The sequence below is a fragment of the Myotis daubentonii genome, chromosome 5 (genome assembly GCF_963259705.1).
Source record: "Myotis daubentonii chromosome 5, mMyoDau2.1, whole genome shotgun sequence".
NCBI classification, from domain to species: domain Eukaryota; kingdom Metazoa; phylum Chordata; class Mammalia; order Chiroptera; family Vespertilionidae; genus Myotis; species Myotis daubentonii.
This window is the reverse complement of record NC_081844.1, coordinates 93,090,210-93,115,692: the sequence shown is the minus strand read 5'-3', so window position 1 is coordinate 93,115,692 and position 25,483 is coordinate 93,090,210. Positions and strand designations below refer to the sequence as shown.

The 25,483-nt window shown below is 41.8% G+C and overlaps 1 protein-coding gene across 5 annotated transcripts in view; it reads right to left on the bottom strand.

The window, feature by feature from the left end:
* GRIA1 (glutamate ionotropic receptor AMPA type subunit 1) overlaps positions 1-25,483 on the bottom strand; it is a 278,293-nt gene that overhangs the window by 18,384 nt on the left and 234,426 nt on the right. For all 5 annotated transcript variants that reach the window (XR_009453116.1, XM_059698981.1, XM_059698980.1 and 2 more), the window contains exons 12-13: positions 24,204-24,402; positions 18,469-18,716 (exon numbers count right to left, since the gene is read on the bottom strand). Coding sequence is in view for 4 of the 5 variants with exons in the window: in XM_059698981.1 (XP_059554964.1) it covers positions 18,469-18,716; positions 24,204-24,402 (447 nt within the window). In the remaining variant the exon portion in view is untranslated. The remainder of the gene's footprint in view (positions 1-18,468; positions 18,717-24,203; positions 24,403-25,483) is intronic.

Sequence of the window (25,483 nt, the reverse complement as noted above, 5' to 3'; positions counted from 1 at the left end):
CTATTATAAACTTGCAGATGTCTATTCTATCCCACTGTTGAGCGCTGATAGTGGACAGAGCAGACATTTTTATTTTTATTGCCTTTGTTATTTGTTTTTATAAGAGCTAAACTTTGGCTCTTTGGTGACTCCAGTGTGATAAGAAGCATGTTGATTCCTCCCTGGAAAACACTTTTTTGACTCACAGGAACTCTGTTTACTATAGCCATTACCTTTTATTTATGTTTGTCAGTCGCTGGGCAGCTAACTAGACTGTGGCATATGGATCCCCGAAGGCAAGGAGAAAGACTGCAACTGCTGTTTGCTGCCTGAAAAGGAGTTCATATTTATGATTTCCCTTACCCCACATTGTGAGTTTAAATGTGGCAGTTTTCGAGCTGGGAAAACAATTTCCATTAACAGATCCCGGAAATGCACTAATGGACTCTGGGCTTGATAGCACACAAAGGGCATTGATTGGCCATGAGCTTCTTCCTGAGGGAAGTTCAATGTGGGAATATACAGCCACTGCTGAGGCTTCATGACCCTTCCTTCTCCCCAACCTTTCCATTGTAAGGGAATATAGCTGGAAAGACTCATAGTAGGAGCGGGAAGGATGTAGGTGCAGAGACAAAGGGGAACGGCACTGAAAGGGATAAGGAGCCATTGGAAGGTAGAAGAAAGGCTGGATTACCAAGTTCTTAATTCTGATTTTTTCTGTGAGCTATCAGACCACTTTTCTGTCTTTAAAAATTAAACCTCTAGTGTTTGCTCCTCTCAGACACAAGATACAGTTTGGGGTCAATAGTGTGAAGAGGTATTTGGAGAAAGTGGGTAATCTTCATGGAATAAGCCCCACAACAATGTGGGAGAAGTTTATGTGTGTCCTATATTGGCAGGCTCATGATCTCATCATCAGATAAGAAAGGGGGCTGCCTGGAAGGCATTAAATTTTACCTCTAAATGTCCCCCTTCCTGGGTGATTTTCTGAACTTGAACTCTGATCCCTTATGCTATAATGTTGTTCTTGTTGATTGCTGTGTTGGCTGGGTCTCCACAAAGTGATTGTCAGTTCTCCAGAGCATAAATGATGGTTTCTGTATTTTCTGACCCCTCCCAACAACATTTAGTATAGGATATTCTATGCAGTATAAGAGCTTGAGAAATACTTTTATTTTTTTGAATGAATGGACAAAATCTAAATGCAATATCACCTTAGGTGTCTCTAACTCAGCTATTTGGCAAGCTTACCTACCTGGAACATAATGAAAAAGGATTAGAAAGTGTGAAATTGTAGGATGATTGTTGTAGTTAACAATTAACTGAGGGCTTATTATAGGGCAGGCATCATATTTAGTAATGCAAGCTTTATTTCATTTAATCCTCATGTCTTGATTTGGTTGTCTTGTTATTACTATTTCCATTCCAAAGACAAATATAAACCTTGACTGAGGTTCTAACCCACATCTGTGTGACTGAAGCCAACCCACATAACCGCTGCGATTTCCAGCTTTCCAAAGACGGGACACTGTGTGCTTCGACATGTCCCCTGTAGCGCTCACTTAGGCCCTTCCCTTCCACTCACTCAGTCCTCGTAAAAAAATTACTTTGCCTTTACTATTAATAAAAATCCAATTTGGATAGAAAACAAACAAACAAACAAACAAACAAGAAACTAACTTTGCACACAGTAAGGATCTCTATTCTCCAAGCTAAGGCAGCAAATGAGAAAAGTCTTCTCACAGGCCATTTTATAAGATGCTAATTTTGCAATTTGACAGGACTGGGGATTGGGCCTGCAATCGAGGTACATGCCCTAGACCAGTGGTCAGCAAACTGCAGCTCACAAGCCACAGCTCTTTGGCCCCTTGAGTGTGGCCATGAAGTTTCAATCACACTGTATGTGCGTGCCCGCACGTGGTATTTTGTGAAAGAGCCACACTCAAGGGGCTGCAGTTTGCCGACTACTGTCCTACTCAGAATCAAAATTGGAACCCTTCAGTCCTAGGGCTGACGCTCTACCCACTGAGCAAAACTGGCTAGGGCCCTCTCCTTTTCCTCCCTCCCTCCCTCCCATTCTCTCTCTTTCTGGAGACAAAAATGATGGTTCTAGAAAAATGGTAGCCTGGGCCTATTCTGGTTCTGGCAAAGTGCCCTATAGATATGTGCCCTCTGGAAGATTTGCTGTTTTGGAAGCCAGCTCTGTTCCAGCTGCCTGCAGTGTGAGGATCAAATGAGGTGACCGATATGAAAGTGCTTTGAGCTTAAACTCTGGACTAATGCAAGTAGCTGGATTGGAAGCACCACTGAAGCCACACCTCTGTGTTGGCAAATGCCCTACCTGGCACACTTTGCCACTTTGTGGAACCCTATGCATTTGAAAAGCTCTAATATATGTTGTTCTCTGCAAATTCCCATGTAATGACCCCAGGCAGAATGGATGAGGGCTTCCTTTCTGTCCCGCCATACTTGCATGCCCTGTAACAGCAAACTCATCACTCCATTAACCATCATCAGCTCCTCCAACCAGAGAGCTCTTCAGTGGCAGGGACCCTTCTGCCAGCATGATAGGTAACACTGTAGCTGCTTGATGAATGTTGTTGATTGAAGGAGTGGTTTTAAATTTCTGAGATGTATGTTGTACAACAGGGGTTACTTGATCCCCCAGAAATTGCACACTGGTTTTACATATGTGATATACATTTCTGGCCCTATAACTTTCTTGGAGCTAAAATCCCTGATATATAGCCCAGAGAACTGAAAGGGGATCTGAAGTCCGGCTCCTCCAACAGGCATGCTACAGACAGAAAGCATTCCAGAGGCACCTTTAATCCCCAGCCCAGCCCATACTCTGAGAAGCAGGTGTCAGCAGTTCATTTGCAACCCCATCTGATCCTGTAATGCAGAACCATTTGCCAGCAACAGCAGGCACACGGGTTTGTGTCAGACACCTTGGAGGTGCTTGACAAAAGATAATGGAGTGAATGAATGAAACTCTCCCTACAATTAACACAGGGAGTGAAAACACCATTCAGGAAGAGAGCCAGCACACTGGTTTCATCTCAGCCACCTCTGCTTCATGAAAAGAAGAAAAGCTGGGCCAATTCTATAGACTGGGCACCAAAAAGCAGACGTCAATGTGAACAGAATGCTGGGCAGGCCAGCAGGACCATTATTTTCGTGTGGATTTAAAAATACACAGGGTCATAATGTTGGAGAATTATCTCCTCCAGTGATAGAGACTGGCTCCTGAGGAAGACAAGGAAACTCCCAGGCTTTCCACCACACCTGAACTTGTCTCTAGGTCGCACTGCCCTTCTTCCTTCCCCCTTCCTCTACCACCACCAGCCACTCAGCAATTGCTTCAGTAGCTCCACTTGTATCTGTTATTTTTTTTCTAATGGAATTCCACGAGAGATTTGTTTGATAGAATGATTCCCTGCTGGAAACGGCAATAACAAGATTGAAAAAGGATACGTGAATTCTTTTCACTTTATCTGTGTGTCTGCTCTTTGATCTGAAACACCTCTCTCCCTGTCTTGCTTATAAATATTCTCCCCACTAGTTTAAGGCCCTGCTCAGGACTGCTGCCTCCTCCTGGAGGCCTTCCTAGAGCTCATATCCTGGGGAAAGGCAAGATATTAACCCCAACTTGCATGGTTGTCCTACTGTGCCTTGTTTATCTACCTATTGATCCATGATTTGTCTATCCTTATGGACTGCTTGTATTCTTTGTATTAGTGTTAGTTGTTACTAGCTTGTCTTTTATTTTTTTCTTCTATCTTAATTGTGATCACTACTCAACAATTTAAATAGTTTACACAAACATTGAGATTTCTAGTTTCTTTTGAAAAATGCAAAGGTCTGGCAATATACCCATATGGTGATATTAGACCAGACTGAGTGAAGGCTGCCCTTCTAGACAGGCATGCACTCTTGTTCATTGAGTCCCCATCCTTTCCTATAATCTCCCAGAGACTGTCTGGGAAGGTTTCCATTTATAGTATAGTGTAGTGGATAACAGTATAGGCTCTGAAACTGGACTCCTTGGGTTCAAATTCTGGCTCTGCCACTTACTAGCTGTGTGACCTTTGACAATTTATTTAACCTGTCTGTGTCATTGATTCATTATCTGTAAAATGAGGTTTTAATAGTACCTACTTCATTAGGTTCTTGTGAGTATTACATGAATTTAGGGAATGCATACAAGGACTTAGGGAGCCATGCATACAAGGACTTGGGGAACTTATATAGCAAGTTTTCGATAAATATTAACTACAATTATTATTTATCATAGTGTTTGCACTATGGTTTTGTTGCTTAGAGTACAGAAGTATTGCCTGTACTCATGACTCTTAAAAATGAAGAAACCACAAAGGGGTTTGCTCCCGGTCCATTTCACTCATTTTCTTTACCTGGGGGCATTTGAAGTTTCAGTCCCTGTATTAGATGATGAATCTTGGGAGTGCCAAAGTCCTAATTTATTTGTCTTTGCTTTTCTTAAGAGTACTCACTTTGTATTGTGCTTAAAATGTTGGTAGAATTAAATTGCAGAATCACAGTCATATACTTTCAGGCTGCCTTTAGGATGTTCACTAATAATGACAGAGAGAACACAAGTTAAGAGTCAGTTGTTTTAATTTGTGTTATATGGTCTATACCAGTGGTCGGCAAACTCATTAGTCAACAGAGCCAAATATCAACAGTACAACGATTGAAATTTCTTTTGAGAGCCAAATTTTTTAAACTTAAACTATATAGGTAGGTACATTGTTATTAACTTAATTAGGGTACTCCTAAGCTAGCCTTTGCTAAAAACGTCCTCAATCTGATTGAGGTACGTTCGCTGAGGTCGACCCCTTCCAATTCTCCCATCCACACTCGTCTTGTATACTTGTTTCATCTATCTCCTTTCGTTCATCCTCTCTATATGTCCAAACCATCTCAACATACCTTTCTCAATCCTCGACACTACATCTTTCACTCCACAACGTTCCTTGTACGTGCACGCCCGCACGTGGTATTTTGTGGAAGAGCCACACTCGAGGGGCCAAAGAGCCGCATGTGGCTTGCGAGCCGGGGGTTGCCAACCACTGGTCTATACAGTAAGACTCATAGTTTCTGGTTCTCAAGTGAGGCTAGATTTGCCTACATCCTCAGGAGATACTAGTCACACTGACCAGACACATCAACTGATTTGGTAATGTGCTCAGAAAGGTGCCATAGATGTGGAAGGTGGTGCGGTAGAATCAGTCCATGGGACAAGCAGTGAATTGCAGTTTCCTACATGGTAAATATTCTGTCAGGTTCTGGGGACAGTTGGCCCTTGCTTCACTGAGCTGTACCTTGAAATACACGTTGAGAGAAAAAGGAACCAGTAAGAGGAAAGATACTGGAGTAGGGAAAAGTTGGGGTGTCTGTAGGCCTTGACTAGTCCTATGGACTTTTTAACATTCCTCCAGAGGAATAAATTTCATTCCCATGGGAATAGAAAATGTGATTGAGAGGTCATTATGCTCCTTTTCGACTACCTGTTTGTGCTGAGGAAGGATGAATGCTGCACGTAAATTTCCCTGTCTGATGTGTGTGTGTGTTTTATGCTTGGCTGGCTTACCACCTCCATCTGTTTTGGAGAAAGCTGGTGTCTTAGGTTAGGGATTTACCTGGGCCTCTGCGCCCTTTCCTCCTGAAGAGGCTGGTTAGGTCTGATTTTCAAACCATGATCTCAGCCCATGGAACTGTTCATAATATGTTATTGGAACAGATGGGACAGAATTTCTGTGCAGGGACTCAACTCAGGGCTACCGCTGCCCTCTGCCTTTCTGCCTGTCCTCAGAGATCAGGCTTTGCTTTCAGACAAGTGGATGGAAGCAATGTGGCGATCAGCTGAGCATTTGGAGTACCCAGGATAAAAGGGAATAAAACTGCACATTTGAACATTTCAGTCTCTTGGTGTTCTGAAATGTCCACCTGATTGCAATGACAAGAAGCCCAAAGTGGCCTGGCCCAGAGAAGGTAATCACCACATAGTTGGGTGAGATCCTCAAACTAACAGACTAGGTAGCGAGCCCTGAGGAGAAGCAGAAAGGGAAAGGATTGGTGGGGGAGGGATGGGAGTTAATATTTAAGAACTGCTTCTGCCCCATGAACTCGTCATAAGTGATTTTATTTATTCCCAAGACCACCCTGTGAAGCTTGTTGCAGGATCCCCATTTGGAAGATGAGAAAACTAAGCCTCAGAGAGAGAATAGCAATGGCTAGCATTTCTTAGTAACTTTAGTATGTGCGAGGCATTGTGCTAAGCACTTCATATGATCTCATTTAATCATTTAATAACCACCCAAGTAAATGCTAGCGTTACCTCCAGTTGTTATATTTGGGGAAACTAAGGCCTAAGAAGGAGAATGTACTTGTCTCAGTCACTTTTATCATTAACTGGCAGAGGTGAGATTGATTCTCAGCCCTGACTTCAGGGTCCTAACCATCAATCTATGGTCCATATGACTACTTGCTACTCTCCCAACATTACATGATTGTAAATGTGGGAGGCAGGGTTTAAACGAGGGTCTATCAACACCAAAGCACATCTGCTTCCCACAACACCCGCAAGTCCTAGGGGCAGAGCTGAGACAGGTACCCTCTGGTCTGCCTGTGTATTAGAGCAGCTGCCTTCTTAGAAGAAGGAAAATAAAGTTGCTGATGAGAGTGGAGGAAAAAAAAAAAGAGATGCTATTTTTGACAGCAACAGGTTCTTAAAAGAAAGCAACATACAATTTGTATATCAGCGGGAGAAAACAGTGCTTCTGCAGGCAAACCAGAGCCTGCACTGGGCAGCTCTTCTTGCTCTAGTAAAGGCCATTCATTTTCCATGTGGTTTACCTCCCTACATCCATTCTTGCTCTTGCCACCCTCTACTTCTCTCTCTCTCTCTCTCTCTCTCTCTCTCTCTCTCTCTCTCTCTCTCTCTCTCTCTCTCTCTCTCTCTCTCTCCTCCCTCCCTTCCTTCCTCCCTCCCTCCCTCTCTAATGTATTGTTCTTCTATTCACAAGTTTCTCAACCAGGAATGATAACAACAGAGCCCTAATGGGACTAAGTGCTCTTTTGTCTTTGCAATTTCACCAGGTTCCTCCAAAATAAATCTGCACCAAAGAGCTCTAGCCTGGCCTAGTAGTTCAAGAGGGAGTACTTTGGTTGTGGAGGCTACCTGGTGCCTCATTTTCCCTGATATCTTAAGGATGCCACCTTAAAAGGCGGCAAAGGCAGTATGACCCTATTAGCATAGATTTGGGGATGTACAAAGAACTAGGGTTTTGAAGTCAGGCTTTGTACTTAAACTCCAACCTGTAAATCACTTTAAGAACCTGAGCAGAGTGTCACCTCTTTGAATCATAGTTTCCTCACCTGAGGAAAGGAAATGAGAATGCGAGGGGAAGATTAATGCTTAAATATATCCAGTGCACTGAGTACATAGCATTGCCCAGCGCACAGTAGGTGTGAAGTGGATATGTCTCCTCTTCCCCATCCCCACCCTTGTAGTACGTCAGTCTCAGATGATCTGTTCATTGTTGTCAGGAGCCAAAAGCACTGTGCAGTTAAAATCCTTAGGGGTGTTTTCGTTCAACCTGTCACAGGCAAGCAGGGAACCGTAATATTTATTGGATGTGCCCTTTTCCGCTTTTAGGAATAGGGTAAGGACATCAATCTGTGGTATGAGCCTGGTTATGCACAGAAGGACATGTGTGCCCCACATATGCAAACAGCGCAAAAAGGAGGTAAGGATTCCCTCGGTAATTCAGGCAGAGCAGACTGAGAACCACTTCCCTGTGTGGTCCTGGGTTTTCTTAATTATATATTGGTAGGACTAAATAAGATTGTGTGTGTGTGTGTGTGTGTGTGTGTGTGTGTGTGTGTGTGTGTGTGTGTGGTGGGGGGAAGTAAATGATCTTTATTCTCCAAGTAACCACTCCTTTATCACAACTCCCTCCTTACATCCTTGAGAGGGCATTCTTGCCTAATGGTTGAGAAGAGGTCCTAGAATCAGGCTGCCTGGGTTGAAAGTCCAGCTCCCCCACTTCCATGCCAGGTAATCCTGGCCAAGTGCTGGAATCTTTCTGCACTTTAGTTTCCTGAACTGTACGCTCAAGATGAAAACAGTACCACCTTCACAGCCTTGTCGTCAGGGTTACATAAACTAATGCACATCAAATACTTCATAGAAGTTCCTGGGATGAGTTGGTGCTTGATAAATAGGTTTTGTTAACATAAGTCTTATCATCACCTCCACTACATATGCTAAATTAAGTCCTTGTCACCCCTACCCACCCCCACCTGGACTTTTGCATGGGGCTATGGCGCGGGTCTCCCGGGAGGCTTTCTCTCTAATCTTTCCCATGTGTCCTGACCTGAGAAGCTTCTGTATTGATGCAGCTCTCCTCCTCTGGCAAACCTCCAGTCTCTATTCAAACACACACACACTCACACACTCCCTCTTTTTCTGTTTCCCTTCTCTTTTATCTCTCTCCTTTCATCCCCCCTCTTCCTTTCTCTCCAGCTCTTCTGAGGATACAGGCAAATCTAGCCTCACTGCTCAGAAGGCTTTGCCTCTCTGATCAGGCCCGACCTCGGTCGCAGGGTTCATGGGGGTTACCATGACAACAAGCATCCCTGGCTACCCATCAGGATGCAAGGACCAATTGAAAGGGACTGTCATTTTCCTGGGACATACTGCATTTATTCTCAGCAGCAGACCCTGAACCAGTACTATACTATGGGGAGAGGAGGGAGGGAGAGAAAGAAATATCAGGGTTTTATATATTTTTTAGTGTGTTCTCTGTGGGGGAGGACCACAAATTGTTCTCAGAAACAAACATTTTATTTCTAATGCAGCCAGTGTGGGGGGCTGAGGGTGGGGCTCATGTGCATTTCTGATGAACACAATTGGTTTCACAAAGAATAAAAAATTAGTTATTTGCCTCAAAAGTGAGTTTTGGTAGGTCTAATGGAAGGAGGATGGGATGGCAGTTGATCATTGAGTACCCTCTGTGACAAGCACGTTATGCTGTTTTTCTAAAACTCAATGCAACTGCACTGAGTTATTATTATTCCAATTTTACAGAAAAGAAAACAGAGGCTCATAAAGTTACAGTGGCTTATCAAGCGAGGGCAAACTGCTGATGGAGTATTAGCCCTTGAACTCGAATTAAGATTGTTTGACTCCAAGGATTATCATTTTTCCACCATTCAATACAGTTTCCCTGTTACACTCCCATCCTACTGGTCCTTGCCAGAATCAGTTTACACCTGGTCAGGTTTTAGGGAGGAGCACAAAAGTATCAGAATGCGCACATAACAGACTTTCCCAAACTACCAAGTCTTAAAGGCTGTGACTGGTGACAAACAGAGCCACTCTGCCATCTGTCCCCATCCTATTATGGCCTGTTGTAACCCACATTCATTATCTCCTACAAAAAGACCACAACAGCTTTCTAAATAGCCTCCCTGCCTGTGATCCTCCCCTCTCTGATTCTTGTTGCAAACCACTGCCAAGATAATCTTCAGAAGCCTGTCTGATCATATTCCCTGTAAGTCAGTGGCCTTTAGTGAGCTCTTTTGACATCAAATCAAACATACAGAGACGTATGAAGTCCTTCACAGTGTGACCACAACCAATCAGTCTTACTTATTAGTGCCTTCTCTAGTTAAAGAGGAGCCCTCGTGGTCTCTGAAAACAAGCAGTATGTTTTCCCATTTCTGTGTTTATTTTCTCCATCCCCTCCATCTGGAAGACCCGATCCCTGCTTCTCATCTATCACAGTTCTTCGGGGCCTATTATGGAAGTTACCCCTGCCACAAAATCTTTGCAAATCCTCCCTCTCAAATGTTGGCTTTCTTCCTCTTGCGTATTTGTGACTGTTACAGCATTGAGTAGAATAATAGGTACCTATGTAATTCTGCTCATGAACTATACTTGCTTATACATCATTTAGGGGTGGGGATTGCACCTCTGTCACCATGGTTGCCTACGCATTGTGCATGGCGCTTTTTGTGGAGAAGGATTCAGAAAGGAATCTGTGAAGCTGAGTGGAAAGCATAGGGAGTAGGTCTCAGACCCTCTTGGGTGCCCATCACCCATTAAGCTGTAGGATCACACTGCACTGTGCTCCTGTCCCCTTGGCCCATACGTCTGGCATGGACAAGACACATGACAGAAGACAAATATGTCATGATCACAGAGACCAGAGAAGACTCCATGTAACACAGTCACAGTTAAAGACCACACGTTGACCAATGTCTTGCAGAGGGTATAACTCTTAGCAACCCCATGAAATTCTTGGTAGATGTTTTGTGCAGGAGAATCCTTAGTTGAGATTTTCACTTAGGACCATCTGGTGTAGATTCCTTCTTGGGTTGGAATAAGAAAGCCCATGCCCCTGTACTTAGGAAGTATAAAAACACTGTCTCTAACTGCAGGGAGTATTCATCATCATCATAATAAAAAAAGGCTTCAGTTCAGACCAGCAGATAAATTTAGTTGCCAAAAAAAGGGCCAATAGATCATAATTAGTGGATTTACCAATTGCTTTTCCCTAGTGACTGGCATTGGCTGCGTAGGTCTTTATCCACAACACAAGGGCTTGGAAACATAACTTAGCCCCTTGCCCAACCCCAAACATGCAGTGACAGCCAACAAACAGCATCTGTTTCAAAGAAACACCACCTGTCCAAATGGAAAATCAAGCACCGGACCACCTCGCTTCATCAGAGTATTTGTTTCCAGAGCAGAAGAGACAACCCCTACTCCTCATAAAAAACAACACTCCATTCTGTCACTAATAGCCTTTTAACACTCTGTGGGGACCATGGCCTGGCTTTTGCCAAGTAGACTTGGCAAGTTTCAGAGGAACATTTGGGCTTTAGATATCAGCATTCTGACCTTCTGAGGGGGAGATGCTGGGTAATCTTCCTTAGAGGAATGTGGAGCTTGTTCTGGGCAGGACAGAAGGAGTGAATGCCCCATAGGTGTGTGTGTGCCTGGGGTGTGGGGGGTCATCTGGCTTCATGGAGAATAACTGGTTTAGGAGGACTGCCAGGAAGGTGCCTTTTTTTTCTTTTTTCTTCGGGTAGTATGGACATTTATTATTATTATAATTATTATTTTGTTTTTACATTTTTAAAAAAATTGAATTCATTGGGGTGACATTGGTTAATAAAATTATATAGGTTTCAAGTGTGTACTTTCATAATATATCATCTGTATATTGTATTGTGTGTTCACGACCCCAAGTCAAGTCTCCTTTCATCACCATTTATTCTCCCTTTACCTTCTTTTATATCCCCACAATCCTCCTTTCCATATGTTAATCACCATACTGTTGTCTGTGTCTATGAATTTTTTCTTTTATTTTTCTTAATCTCTTTACCTTTGTTACCCAGCCCCTCAGCAGCCCTCCTCCCTGACAGCTGTTTGTCTGTTCTCTGTGTTTATGTGTCTGTTTCTATATTTTGTTTGTTAGTTAATTTTGTTCATTAGATTGCACATATAAGTGAAATCATATTGTATTTCTCTGACTGGCTTATTTCACTTAACATAATACTCTCCAGGTCCATCCATGCTGTTGGAAAAGGTAAGATTCCCTTGCTCTTTTATGCCAAGTAGTATTTCATTGTGTAAATGTACCATTGCATTTTTATCTTTTCATCTATTGATGGCATTTGGGCTGCCTCCAAATCTTGGCTATTGTAAATAACACTGCAGTGAACATAGGGGTGCATATATTCTTTTGAATTCGTGTTTTGGGTTCCTTCAGATATATTGCCAGAAGCAGAATTGCTGGGTCATAAGGCAGTTCCATTTTTAATTTTTTGAGGTAACTCCACACTGCTTTCCACAGTAGCTGCTCCAATCTATCTTCCCACCAAAAGTACACAAGGGTTCCCTTTTCTTCACATCCTTACCAACACTTGTTGTTTATTTATTTATTCATGATAGCCATTCTGGCAGGTGTGTGGTGATATCTCATTGTGGTTTTAATTTGTATTTCTTTGATGATTCGTTGTGCATTTTTCATATGTCTATTGGCCATCTGTCTTTTTTTTTTTAGACGTGTCTATTAAGGTCATTTGCCCATTTTTTATTTGTTGTTTTTTTTGGTGTTGAGTTTTATAAGTTCTTTATAATTTTTGAATATGAGCCCCTTATCATATGTATCACTGGTGAATATGTTCTCCCATTCAGTGGCTTGTCTTTTCATTTTGTTGTTTTCCTTTGCAAAAACTTTTAGCTTGATGTAGTCCCATTTGTTTATACTTTTTGTTTTCCTTTCCTGAGGTGATATATCAGAAAAATACATTTGTTTATATTTTTTGTTTTCCTTTCCTGAGGTGATATATCAGAAAAATATTGCTACAAGAAATGACTAAGATTTTACTGCCCATGTTTTTTTCCAGGGTTTTTATGATTTTGAGTCTAACAATAAGTCTTTAATACATTTTAGGTTTATTCTTGTGTATAGTGTAAGAAGGTGGTATAGTTTCCTTTTTTTGCACATATCTGTCCAATTTTTCAAACACCATTTATTGAATAAATTATCTTTACCCCACTCTATGTTCTTGCCTCCTTTGTCAAATATTTATTGACCATAAAGGCATGGGTTTATTTCTGGGCTCTCTATTCTGTTTATAATGCCAGTACCATGCTGTTTTGATTACTATGGACTTGTAGTATAGTTTGATATCAGGTAGTAAGATTCTTCCACTTTGTTCTTCTTTCTCTAGGTTGCTGTATCTTCTTTAATTTCTTTCTCAGTGTCTTATAATTTTCTGAGTATAGGTATTTTATATCCTTGGTTAAATTTATTCCTAGGTATTTTCTTTTATTTGATACAATTGCAAATAGGATTTTTTTCTTAGTTTCCTTCTAATAGTTCATTATTGGTGTATAGAAATACAACTGATTTATGGTTATTAATTCTGTTTTCTGCTACTTTACTAAATTTATTGATTAGTTCTAGTAAATTTTGGTGGGATTTTTAGATGCCTCTATGTCCAGCATCATGTCATCTGCAAATAATAACATTTTACTTTTTTCTTTCCAATTTGGATGTCTTTTATTTCAGCTTCATGTCTGATTGCTCTTCCTGGCTCTGGGGACCTGGGCTGGAAGCCTGGCTTGGGATTGAGACCACAAGCTTCTCAGGCAGAACCTTTGCAGCTGAGATTTCCCTCTGGCATCTCAGTCACTGCCCATGAGAGCAGGGCCAGCCCTTTCCACATCTCTGCCCTTCCTACCAGTCTCCATGTGGCTTCTTTGGTAAATCCTTGGTTATAAGACTTCTCTTCAGCTAGTTTTCAGTTGTTTATTCAGTTTTCTTCCTCCATATTTTAATCGTAATTCCAGTTTGGTTTTGAGTGGAGGCGAGTATAACATCCACCTGCTCTGCCACTATCATGGATTCTAGGGAGGTCCTTTCTTGGTGGAGGCACAAGCATTGAGTCTGGAGCACATCTGCCTGTGAGGGCTGCAAATACCCCACCTTTTCCAGGGCAGAAGAAAAGTTTGTAACAGGGCCTGTGGTGTACTGAAGCACTTTTCTGTAGACACTTCTAAAGAGTTTGATCAGCCTTTAGAAAGGTATTTTCTATAATCCTAAATAATTTAGAGACAAATTGGTTTCCTCTGCTAGATCGTCTTTAAGCTCATATCAGTCCTCTTTCAATGGGATCAGAAGAAACACATACTGACCTTTGACTCCTCTCACATTCCACCTCTGTCATGCAGAGGGGCCTCCTGAGATCAAATCAGTGGATCCAGATTTGCTGGAGCAGGCATGTGTGTGTCGCATTTGGTTTGCCATGACTCTTTGGTATTCAACGATGCGTTGGGGAAACAGAACAATTTGGGGCATGTGAGGCAGAGGTATGATGAAAACCTGGCTGGAAAGTGTGAATGGGGGCTTGGGGAAGGGGTTACTCATATTTTCTGTAACCATTTTGAAATGGCATGTTTTATGGAACCTCTACATCATTGGTGGCTAGATTCCTTGCAATGCAGAGATCAGAAGGAAAATCCTATAGAGAGAAGAAGAAAATTCCTAGGCCAGAAACTCATGGTCCCTTAGGATGAGCATTACTCTTCAGTTTTTTAGTCTGGAAGCTCTGTGGCAATCATAAATGTTGCCACTGGAGAGAAAGGGGCACTGGGAGTAGCTGGGAGCTTGTGGGCCTCAGTTGAGTATTCTTGATTTGCACATCAATCATCAGTGGTCTATATTTGGGAAATGTTTCTTACGTTTCTCTTTCCCTTTCTCTTTCTTTCTCAAAATCAATAATTGGCTTGTTTTATTTTACAGAGATACAAGCAATATAATTAGGTTTTTCTTTGTTACAGAGTTGAATTATTTTCAACATTTATCCCAGAAAGAATCTTTGGGCATGCAAACCCCATAAAAGCTGTATCATCACCCAAAGAAGTGGTATTCAAAGAAGTAGTGTGGCCCAGCTAGCATGGTTCAGTGGTTGAATATCAACCTATGAACAAGGAGGTCATGGTTCAATTCCCAGTCAGCATATGCTCAGGCTCGATCTCCAGTGTGGGGAGTGCAGGAGGCAGCCAATTAATATTCTCTCTCATCATTGATGTTTCTATCTCTCTCTCTCCCTCTCCCTTTCTCTCTGAAATCAATAAAATATATTAAAAAAATAAGTGGTGTGTTTAAATGAGCATCCACTATACACGTTGCCCTCAAGCTCCAGGAGTCTGATTTTTTTTTTTAAAAAATTTTAGTTCATGTTATTGTTTGACCCATGGGTATAGGGTCAAATGGGGTTATCAGTCATAAAATCCAGCACAGAGTTAAAGTTACAGCCAGGGCTCTGCCAGCTGTGTCAACCTGGTCAAGTAACGTCATTCTGTGCTACTGTTTCCTCATGTGTAAAATGGGGAAAATGGTATGTGGAATGCAGTGAGTACTCACTCAATGGTAGCTTTTATTATAGTGGAAAGTCATTTGAGTGCCAGATGAACTGAGTTTTAGGTTCATTTCACTCAAACATCCAATATTTTCTGTGTTTGTCACCTTGTTCCAGGCATCTGTGTGTGGGATACGGTGGCACAAGTACTCTTTTGACTGGACAAATCATGTCACTTCTGTGTGCCTTGTTTTCTTAAACTTATATCCAAGTATTCAAATCAAATATATCCTTGACTCATAACTTGTAACACTGTAGCATTATTGATGTTCCTGGGAGTGTAAGAATGCAATCTCTATTTTCGGTCTTTCTAGGGTGATGTTCTAAAAATTTCTGAGGTAAAAGTCTCTTCCTTGCCAATCACTGTTTCTCTGGATCCTCTTTGGACTTTTCCTAAACTTGTACAATCTTTTAAGTTTTTCCAGGCAAAAATGCATGACTGATAAATACCAGGTCATTTGGTTTCCCTTCATTAGGTTACATTCAATTGTGCCTACATTCTTACAGATATTTTTATTTCTCAATTTTTAAACAATTACTTAAAATTCTTCAATGTATTTTCATTGCTCTTCAAATAAGGTCCAAAATCCTTTATAAAATCCTTCTTTACCTGATTCTCCAATCTCAGCGTAATCTTTTCCCCCCATTTATTACCTGTGTTCCAGGAGTGTTTAGCTTCTCTTAGTTCACCAATGTACCATGATTTTTTGCCTTAGCATCATTGCACATACTGTTCCCTCTGCCTGGACTGCTCTTCTCTTCCCCTCCCCTTGTTTCACCTAATTAACTCTTATTAATTAGTCACATCTCAGCTTGAAAAAAAGCTTCTTTGGAAAAGGCCTCTTTTCCACATACCAACCAATCTGCCCACCAGATTGGACCTTGTTATCTCTGACTATATTTGGAATCTTCTCTTTCTTGTTCTATAGTTTCAATCAAATCACTTGCTGATTTTCATTGATTTATCCTCCTTGGACCTCATAATTTTTTAATGTGAGCATTTATGTTTTCCATAAATTCTAGAAAATTCTCTTCAAATAGTACTCCAAATAAATCTTACTCCATCTTCTCTTGCCTCTATTTGGAACTCATAGAGGGTACATATGGGAGTGTGTGTGTGTGTGTTTTTTGTTTGTTTGTTTGTTTTTACCTCTTTCATGTATCTTAACTTTTTTGTAATATTTTCTGTCTTTTTAAAAAAAAATCTCTGTGTGATATTCTGGGAAATTTTCTCCAAAATTTCCTCCCAGTGTACTAATTTTCTCTTTAACTTTGTATAATTGCTGTTTAACCCTTCAATTGAGATTTTTATATCAATAATTACATTTTTTTGCTTCATTAAATTTTAATAAGTGCTTTTCCAAATATGTCTGCTATTTTATGATTTTTAAAAAACTATGTATTTAGTTGTACTTCTGATTCTTATGTAGATTGTCACATAATTTACAACCTTGCCCTGCCTAGGAAATCCCCAGAATAATTAGCTTATGCTTTTCTCTCTGGTTTTGATTTCCTTTTTGGCTTATAGATGTCCTAATTTCCATTTTAAAAGGATATTTGTTATATCTTTTTCCAGCATGTGTAGGTGTTTTATAGTGGGAGTTTTGTTCTGCCATATTGCTGGAACTAGGTATTCTCTAGGTCCCCTTTTATAAACTTTCAGGGTACCTGTCATAATTGTCGTGAATTTTATATATATATATATATATATATATATATATATATATATATATATATATATATATATATATATGTAAGTGACCATTACAACTGAATGACTGGAATGACCTGAATGACCGGTCGACCAGTCGCTATGATGCGCACTGACCACCAGGGGGCAGATGCTCAATGCAGCAGCTGCTCCCTGGTGGTCAGTGTGCTCCCACAGAGGGAGCAATGCTCTGCCAGAAGCCGGGCTCAAGGCTGGTGGGTGCAGCTCCTGGGTGCAGCTGCAGGGGTGGGAGCCTCTCCCGACTATGTGGCAACAGTGGCGGCAGGTGCAGCGGGCTGGGATGAGCGCGAGCAGGGCAGTACTTGGTGGACTGCTACATCCCTTGAGGGGTCCCAGATTGCAAGAGGACGCAGGCCAGGCTGAGGGGTACCCCCTCCCCCATGCACAAATATGAATCCGTGCACTGGGCCTTTAGTTAAACAATAATCATCTGTTTAATGCCTTTCTTCCTTTCAAGAATGTACTTCCATCAGAACTGGCACTATTGTCTGTCTTGTTCAATACTGTCGTTCTAGCTCCTAGCCAACTGCCTAGAACAGTGGTTCTCAACCTTCTGGCCCTTTAAACACAGTTCCTCATGTTGTGACCCAACCATAAAATTATTTTCATTGCTACTTCATAACTGTAATGTTGCTACTGTTATGAATCGTAATGTAAATATCTGATATGCAGGATGGTCTTAGGCGACCCCTGTGAAAGGGTCGTTCGACCGCCAATGGGGTCGCGACCCACAGATTGAGAACCACTGGCCTAGAACATTGTAGAGCTCAATGTAGTGGAGGCAGGTGGCCCTGGATGTTGGTTGTGTCAAATGGGTTAGGAATCCCTCTCTACCCTTTTGCAAATTTTTAAACACTCCTCACCTTTCCTTGAACACTAGCCTTCCCTAAAGTGAATTAATTCCTCTGTAATTGATATACTGTCTCACAAGTGACTTCATACTGTACTCTTTTCAGCTACTTTCTGTATAGATTATCCCATTTGAATTCATGATCACCTTGGACCTGGGTAGGGCTGGGATGATTATCCTGTTTTTACAGATGAGGAAACTGAAGGTAGGGGAGATGATGTGTCTTATCTTCTGAAAGACAGTCAGTAGTAATCCCAGAATTAAATCTAGGTGTTCTGACTTCAATTCTGTAAAATTCTACCTTAGGAATGAACATCAGAGCTTCTTTATGTGAAAGTGAAGTCCACTTTGCTTCTTTACTGAACTTCCTGTTGTTGTTGTTTTTTTTTGTTTTGTTTTGTTTTTGTTTTTTTTGCTAAAGAAATCAGTATCTAGGAAAGAACAGATGCTAACATTCATTAGGTATTATTTTGATTTGCACAGGACTCAGACTACTTGATTTTTCATTTGGACAGTGTGTTTATGTTTCTCTTGAGACAAACATTACAAACCACCTCTGTCAAAGAATCCAGGTTTCTGGCAAACTCTGTTCGTGGCCTAGTTGAATGCAGGGGTGTCTGGCAAAGGATGGTGTGTTACATACCACATGACAGAAACACAAGCTTTATCGATATTTAACACACTTGGAGGGGTAAGGCGAGGCATGGGGAAGAACACAGAGGCAGCGACAGTCATAGCAAGCTGAGGCCCCCAGGTCAATTTCCAACCTCAGGGCTGAAGATCTTGGGTGCCTGGAGTCTTCCAGGCCCACCGGTGTCCAAGAAGAGTTCTCTTGAAAGCTTGCATGGTGCCATTGGAGCCGCATGGCAGACAGAGCAACTTCATTCCTGAGGTAGGAAGGGGAGAGGGCATACCAAGGAAGCAAATCTTGGCTACTTACCTCAGGGCGGACCCCTTGGGTGTCGCAATGCCATAGCCTTTGGAATCCAAGTTACCTCCCACCTTCATGGTGTCACAGGGTTTCCGCTGCTCAATGTACTCATTCATGGTGGACTCCAGAAGGTAGGCGTATTTGCCTTTGGATTTCCTCACTCGGATCATCCCCTCCTCCGTGGTCCGCACAAACACTGATGGTTCTGCTGACTTCATATATGTCCACATCTTCTCAAACACGGCAATTTTAGACCTCTGGCAGAAGACAGGAACAAAACTAGAATTAAGGGCTGGCTGTGCTTGGAGTTGAGGTTGGCACACACACTAATGAAGAGCTGAGTATAACTTGATCACACATTCATGAGTGAGATTAGCTCAGGAAGAAACAAATTATGAGTGATTGCAAAATAAGAGACTCTAATTAGTACCAGTAGTTTTCAAAGTACAAATATCTTGCAAATATAGAACACACAGAATAGTTCAGAATCTCTTAATTACTGCTGAGTAATTATATTCCTGTTAAATATGGGGAGAGTTAAGAAACTCTGTCTTTTAAAGACATTAAAAAACCTATCTGTTGTTCAGTCAGGCCACATTTATACAGCTTAGAAGAAGTGGAGAGCTGAGTCTTAGTGGGATCTGATTTCATTTTTGGATGACAACACTGAAGAATTTCAGGATCATGGGTGCCTAGTGCCAGTCTTCCCATAAAGTAAAACCTGCCCTCAGAATATAAATTGTTGTCTGATAAAGCTAATAACTTGGGACCTAATATTGTCACCTGTTTATATTTTAAAAAGCCTCTAAATCTAGCCAAATTGCTTTCCTTATTGCCTTCTGAATTCACTTGGGACTTTGCCTAGACTGTTTGCTCCATTCGATGTGCTGATTCTCATCATTTTACAGACCAGAACAAATCCTATGTATCCTGAGAACATATCAGTTCCATGGACAGTAGTTCTCAGACTCTAGTGGTCACTGAAATTATGTGCAGCAATTGTAAATATGCAAATCCTCCTGCTCTAAAACTAGAGATACTGATTCAACAGGTCTGGGGAGGAGCCTAGAATAAATCTTTCAGCAGTGCCCTAGGTGAAGCTGGTCCTATATGGCTTGTGCGACCTTTACTTTGAGAAAGTAAGGACACAGTGTCTGGTATCCACTGGATGGCCAAGATAGACTGCTAGGATAGCAAGTCATTCCTACTTGTGCACAGGTCTCAACTCTGGGGACACAACCAGAAGGGAGGGACAGTTTCCCTTTTGTGGGTCTTTCAAAGATTTTAACTTTGCACTTAGTAGGCCCTTAGTCAGGGTCCATGATCCATTACCACAAATCAATACTCTCATCTAATATGGTCTTTCTAAAGAGCATCATTTCCCCCAAAGGATAGATGTATTTTATGGATACTGGGGTCTGGCTTTTGAAAATGCTTTGTAAATGCACAAGTTTTAAACACATATAAGGGACTATATTTATTAAAGAAAGTTATTACTATAACAATGCAACCTACATAATCTGGTGGTTAATATCTAGATTATAGATTTTTAAAGTATAAAATTATCATTAAACATCTAAGAGGTCATTTTTCTTTGCACACAAATATCAGGTCTATTTCCTTGATCCCAAGATCAAGTGTTGGACAAATATTGATGTATAATTAAATTGCTGTTTGAACCAACTGATCTATAGAGATATCTGGGCCCAGGAAAATTTTAGGTCTCCATGGAAAATTAATGGAAATAGTTACGAGAATTTCAGGGAGGCATTTAGTAGAGTGAGCCTTACATTTTCATGCCCATCTATAATAATTAAAGTATACTGTGCTAATTAGACTGGACATCCTTCCGGATGTCCTTCCAGATGACTAGACGAAATCGCAGTGGTAGGGGCCGAGGCAAAGGCAGCCGCCACCATGGTGGGGGCCAAGACCCTTGCACAAATTTTGTGCATCGGGCCTCTAGTAATGAGATAAACTAGATATTTGTTTTACAGTATGGCTTGCAGTCTGGAAAGGACACTGGATTTGAGAGTGAGGAGCCCTGAGTTCTAGTTTTAGTTCCACTGCTAACCTTCCCTATCTCTTCTATAGGACTTTGGGCAGGTAATCTTTAAGTCCTTTGCTAGCTGGAAAGATCTGATTCTTTATACGAAGTTACATCACTCAAGCAACAATATCAATGTGATAAAGAGGAAAAAAGAAAAGAAAGAGAGTATTTCAAAGTTATGGGAAGGAATACCCAGAATCAGTCATAGCATCTATAATACATTGAATAGTCTCTCAGAGGAAGCAGGGAAATGTATAAATTCAGCTGTGACCAGATTTTCAGATGATCTTCCAGGCACAAAACCAACAAAACACACAGCAGGGCAATTGCAAGATGCAATTTGACCTGACAGGATGGCCACAGCAGGGAAAGGGGCTGCTGACAGGGAGAGCTGAAGAGCCCTCTGGGCAATGATATGCAGAAAATTAATGTGTTCTCTCAGCCTCACCCTAGTGCTCCATGCACCATGGCTGTGCTCACAGCTGTGTAGAGCAGACTATCAGGGAAATCTCATCTCCAGGAACTTGAAGGCAGCATGAGTGGCAGGGAAGATTGGAAGCATACTTGGGGTATTTGTTCTTGGATCTCTCCTGTCATCTGCCACTACCATAGCCTTTCCCACATCTTAATTAAACTGTCGATGGAGGATTAAGTGACTCTGGGTTGGGGCTGCCAGGAAGCACTAGGCTGCCATGGTGACTAGAAGCCAGGTTTTTCAGTCTGTGGTAGAAGAATTCTTGTCTCACTATTACCTTCTTCCTTCTGGGATGTTAGGCAATCATGTCTCCCTAACCACCAAATTTTGTCTCCTACTCATCCTGGTGGGATAATTTTTCAAGGTCAAAGTCACAGTGATGGAAGGGCTCACGGAACACATTTTGTTAGCATTCCTTTTTCACAGGTAGAGAAACTGAGGCCCATAGTGTGGCAGTGAAATGTCCTATGTCACATGGTTTGTTAATGGCAGAGCCAGGAGCAAAACCCTGGTCTCCCCATTGCCCACCTAGTTTCCATGCAACCAGCTTCTTCCCTCATTTTAGGCTTTCTGAGCTGCACGGTTCTCTCCTGACAATGGTGATCATAGTACTCACTGCACAGTGTTGTCATGGAGATTATATGTGAACAGAGATAAAATGCATAACCCAGTTCCTGGCTCATTGTAGGTGTTATATAAGTGGTGCAATTACTACCTGTAATTATGCCCTTTCTTTATATTTTACTTTACAGTAGAAATACCCAATACATGGCTGGCTTGGTACCAGTTTTCCTCCCTACATACATGGCAGATGTTGATATCAAGTAAGAAATTATTTTATACTAACCCCAGGTGTAACCTCAGAATTTGTCTCAACATAGAACTCTAGGCAACCACTACCTTTCAATCAGCACATGAACTACAAGGTTTGCCACCAATGCAGCAGGCCTGGTTAGGACACAGTGCTTATAGAATAGGAACTGCCTTGGTTCTAGATTCCTAACTTTTACTGTGGACAAGAAATAATTATATGTCAATAGATACAGTTATTAACAAAGAACTTGGAAGTCTGAAGTGCCAGCTGTGCCTCTACGTAGCTAGGGTATGCTAATTTTCTTTCCTGGGCTTTGGTTTCCCAAACTATAAAAGGGGAGATTTAGACTAGACTTGTCCATGGGTCCATGTGGTAACCTGAGTGATTTTTATAAAAACGTTTGTCAGTTAATGACATCACTCCATTAGGACAGTGTGGTTCAGTGTCAAGAATACTTGGGTTAGAATGAGCAAACTCATATTTTGTACTCATCCTTGATATTTGCAACATTATTACCTGAATCTTCATTTATTATCTACAAAGTAGACCCCACTATTCCTAATCTGCCTTAAGACACAGGTGAAACATAAATGAGACCATGGATGTGAAAGTGCTTTGGAGACTGTGACATGCTAATATACTGGGGATGCAGGCATGAATATATAATGGGTAAGTGAATTGGGTGGTTCCCCAACTGCATCAACAGGGTCTGGGACGTAGGGCTGGCTTTATGGACACATATCAGGCATTCTTTCATGCTTTGGCTGTAGGCTAAAGCTGTCAGATAATGGCTAAAATATTATAATTGGTTTTTCTAACTGGTTGGGTAAGCCTACACAAAACATGTCTTGCTCTAAAATGAAAGACTCTAATCAAGTGACTTCTCAGTTCCTTCTTGCTCCAGTATGTTGAAACTGGATGATTTTAGCCTTGGAGTCTGGATCAGCCATGGTTAAGACTTTGGTCCCTTTCCTGCCTGACATATTACACAGAGCACCTGAATAGGAAACTGAGCACATCATCGAGTTGGTTCATGCAGGGCCTGGGGTTTGCTTCAAGAAATTGCAGTGAGAACCTCGTGGGTCTGCACAGGATCCCACCCTCTTGCCTAAGGCAATACAGGGGTTTGCTCTCTATAAGCTGGGTGACCTTGGGCAATTACTTTTACTCTCTGAGCATAGTCATTTACAAAATGGGGACAACAAATCCCTAATGCACTTCTAATGAAAGGATTAAGTGAGGTAATGCCCACAGGGTGTACGTAGTTCAGGACTGGATTCATAGTAAGTGCTAAGTAAGTAGTAGCAGTTGCTTATATGTTTGATCTATATATTGTAGCTCCATGTGCTGTTTGTTCAAATCCCAGGATGAACATATCCAAAGTCCAGGGAACAGGGAACTGCAGGTTTTCCTGCTTTGGGGCATTTATTTAAGTGGTTCATTTTGCCTAGAATGTAATTAGCCTACCCAGGTCTGACCTGGTTTCATGATGTGTAGAAATTTTACAGGTCTATTATTTGTGGTTTACAGACCCTACCCAGTTGCCCTCAACACCTACAATCTCATGCTCTTTAATGAGAAGGATATTTTCCTGCAATAGTGGTTTCCTTTTGTGAAAGTGCTTAGGGCCAACAATTGTCCCTTCAAGATGGATGTACCTGAATCTCCCTGAGGTCCTACTGATAAATGGAGCCTCCATCCACTGTTGTTTCCCTTGTATTTCAGATGCCTTGTTTTTTTTTAAATCTCATAATGATGCTATGAGATAGACATTATTCTCCTCATTTTACAGATAAGGAAATGGTGTCAGAGAGGCTAAGAACCACCGAATGGTAAAGGATGGGGCCAGGTGCTGGACCTAGGTCTGGCTGAGCCTAAGTCTTGTGTGCCTTAGCTCTCTGCTTCTTTGCCTTGCTTGTGGCCTCCAGCCACATGACATCTCTACTGCCTCCACACCAATGTCTCATTTTCTCTCTTTCCTGATAGTTTTTAATAGACCACCTATTCCAGTAATTGTTCCCCATATGCCATCTACTATTTAGCAAGTCTCCAAGGAGGGGACACAAAGGGCATCAGGTTGGGATCTTGTCCCTCAGCTCCTCCTAATCAATTACTAACAAGACTGTAAGGTCCTTCTAGGAGCAGCTTTTAGAGAACCTGGCACAGACTGGCGTGTGTAAAGGGTCTAATTCAGTGCAAGAGCTTTGAAGTTTTCACCAGTAAAGAAATGTGATTTCTCAGGGATCTGTAGAAAGCTGAGCCATGTTCTGGGTTTCCCTGACTTACATTCAGTTAAGCAGTTGCCCTGGCTGCCTATAATCTCATGCTCTTTAATGAGAAGAATATTTTAAGGACAGTAGTTGTTCCCTTTTGTGAATGTGCCTTGGGACAAGGGGTGTCCCTACCCGGAAGAACTCCTTAGTGGATCCTGCTTCCAGTGTCCCATACGCGATTTCCGTCTGCTTCGCTAGGTCCTCCGCACTCTCAATGGGTGACACCATCCTCTCCACGGTCAAGAAGGCAGCCAGGTTGGCTGTGTATGAGGAGATGATGATCAAAGTGAAGAACCACCAGACACCACCAACGATACGGCCGGACAGGGACCTGAAGGCCAAAGGGAGGAGGTGTCAGAAGCACAGACATCAATTACAGAGGCTATGTGGAGGGGCTGAGGGCCAGCCTGAGTCCCGTCAGCAGAGCTGTCAAGCCCTATTACACCCTTTTCTTTGGTCAGCAAGATGTGAGACTTTAAATGTCAGAGAGATCTTCTCTGCATTTTGTTCCTTATTGCAGATAAGGACCTGTGGGGTTGCTGTCCTTTAGGGGTGATAAAGCCCCTCAGGTATATATTTACACTCATACATATATGTCAAGACACATGCCAGTAAAGACACAGATATATCAACACTTGCCCCCCAAATAAAAAATACATGCAAACCTCCTGTTAAATGCAGTGATATATACACCAAATATTTGTGCATACATATATGAATATAAATGTATTTATACACAGGATGCGCATATTTGATTATGTCCAGAAATGTTTTCAGACTTGCCTTTTCATTATTGGCTGGCAAAGGTCGCCAAAATGATGGACTAGAATAAGGGAAGGGAGGACATACTAGAAGTAAATGAGAACAGCAGTACTCCAGCTACTTTGGAGAATGTCACTATTGAGTGGAGGCACATTTCCCTCCACTATTACAGAGAAAGAGAATTTGGTCAAAATAAAAGACAAAGGATATTTTGTTCTGGATCAAAAAGCCAATATGACAATTATACATAAGGTGCAAAGTTTATCCTTAATCTTTTTAGAATCCTATTCTCTCTTAATGGCTAAAACAATACCATGAGCCCCATGAGAGTAACAGAACCTTTTAGTTCTTTTGTACAGTGCTGTGTCACCAGCACGGAGCACGCAGTAGGCCTCAATAACAAGTGAATGCATCAATGCTGCTGCCCCTCTCCTAACCTGGCAGCTGTATTCTCACTGGATTCTAGAGACCAGGAATAGTTTTCAGGGCCAGGAGAATCCAAACCTGCTTAGGGCCCAGGATGTCTGGAGTCATGGCCTTGAACCAAGTCTTCAGGAGGCTACCTCCTCTTCCAACATTACTGAACCGAGAGACCCAGCTGAGGTGTCCCAAATTGGGGATTATCTCTTGAAGTTCAAAGGCCTCCCAAG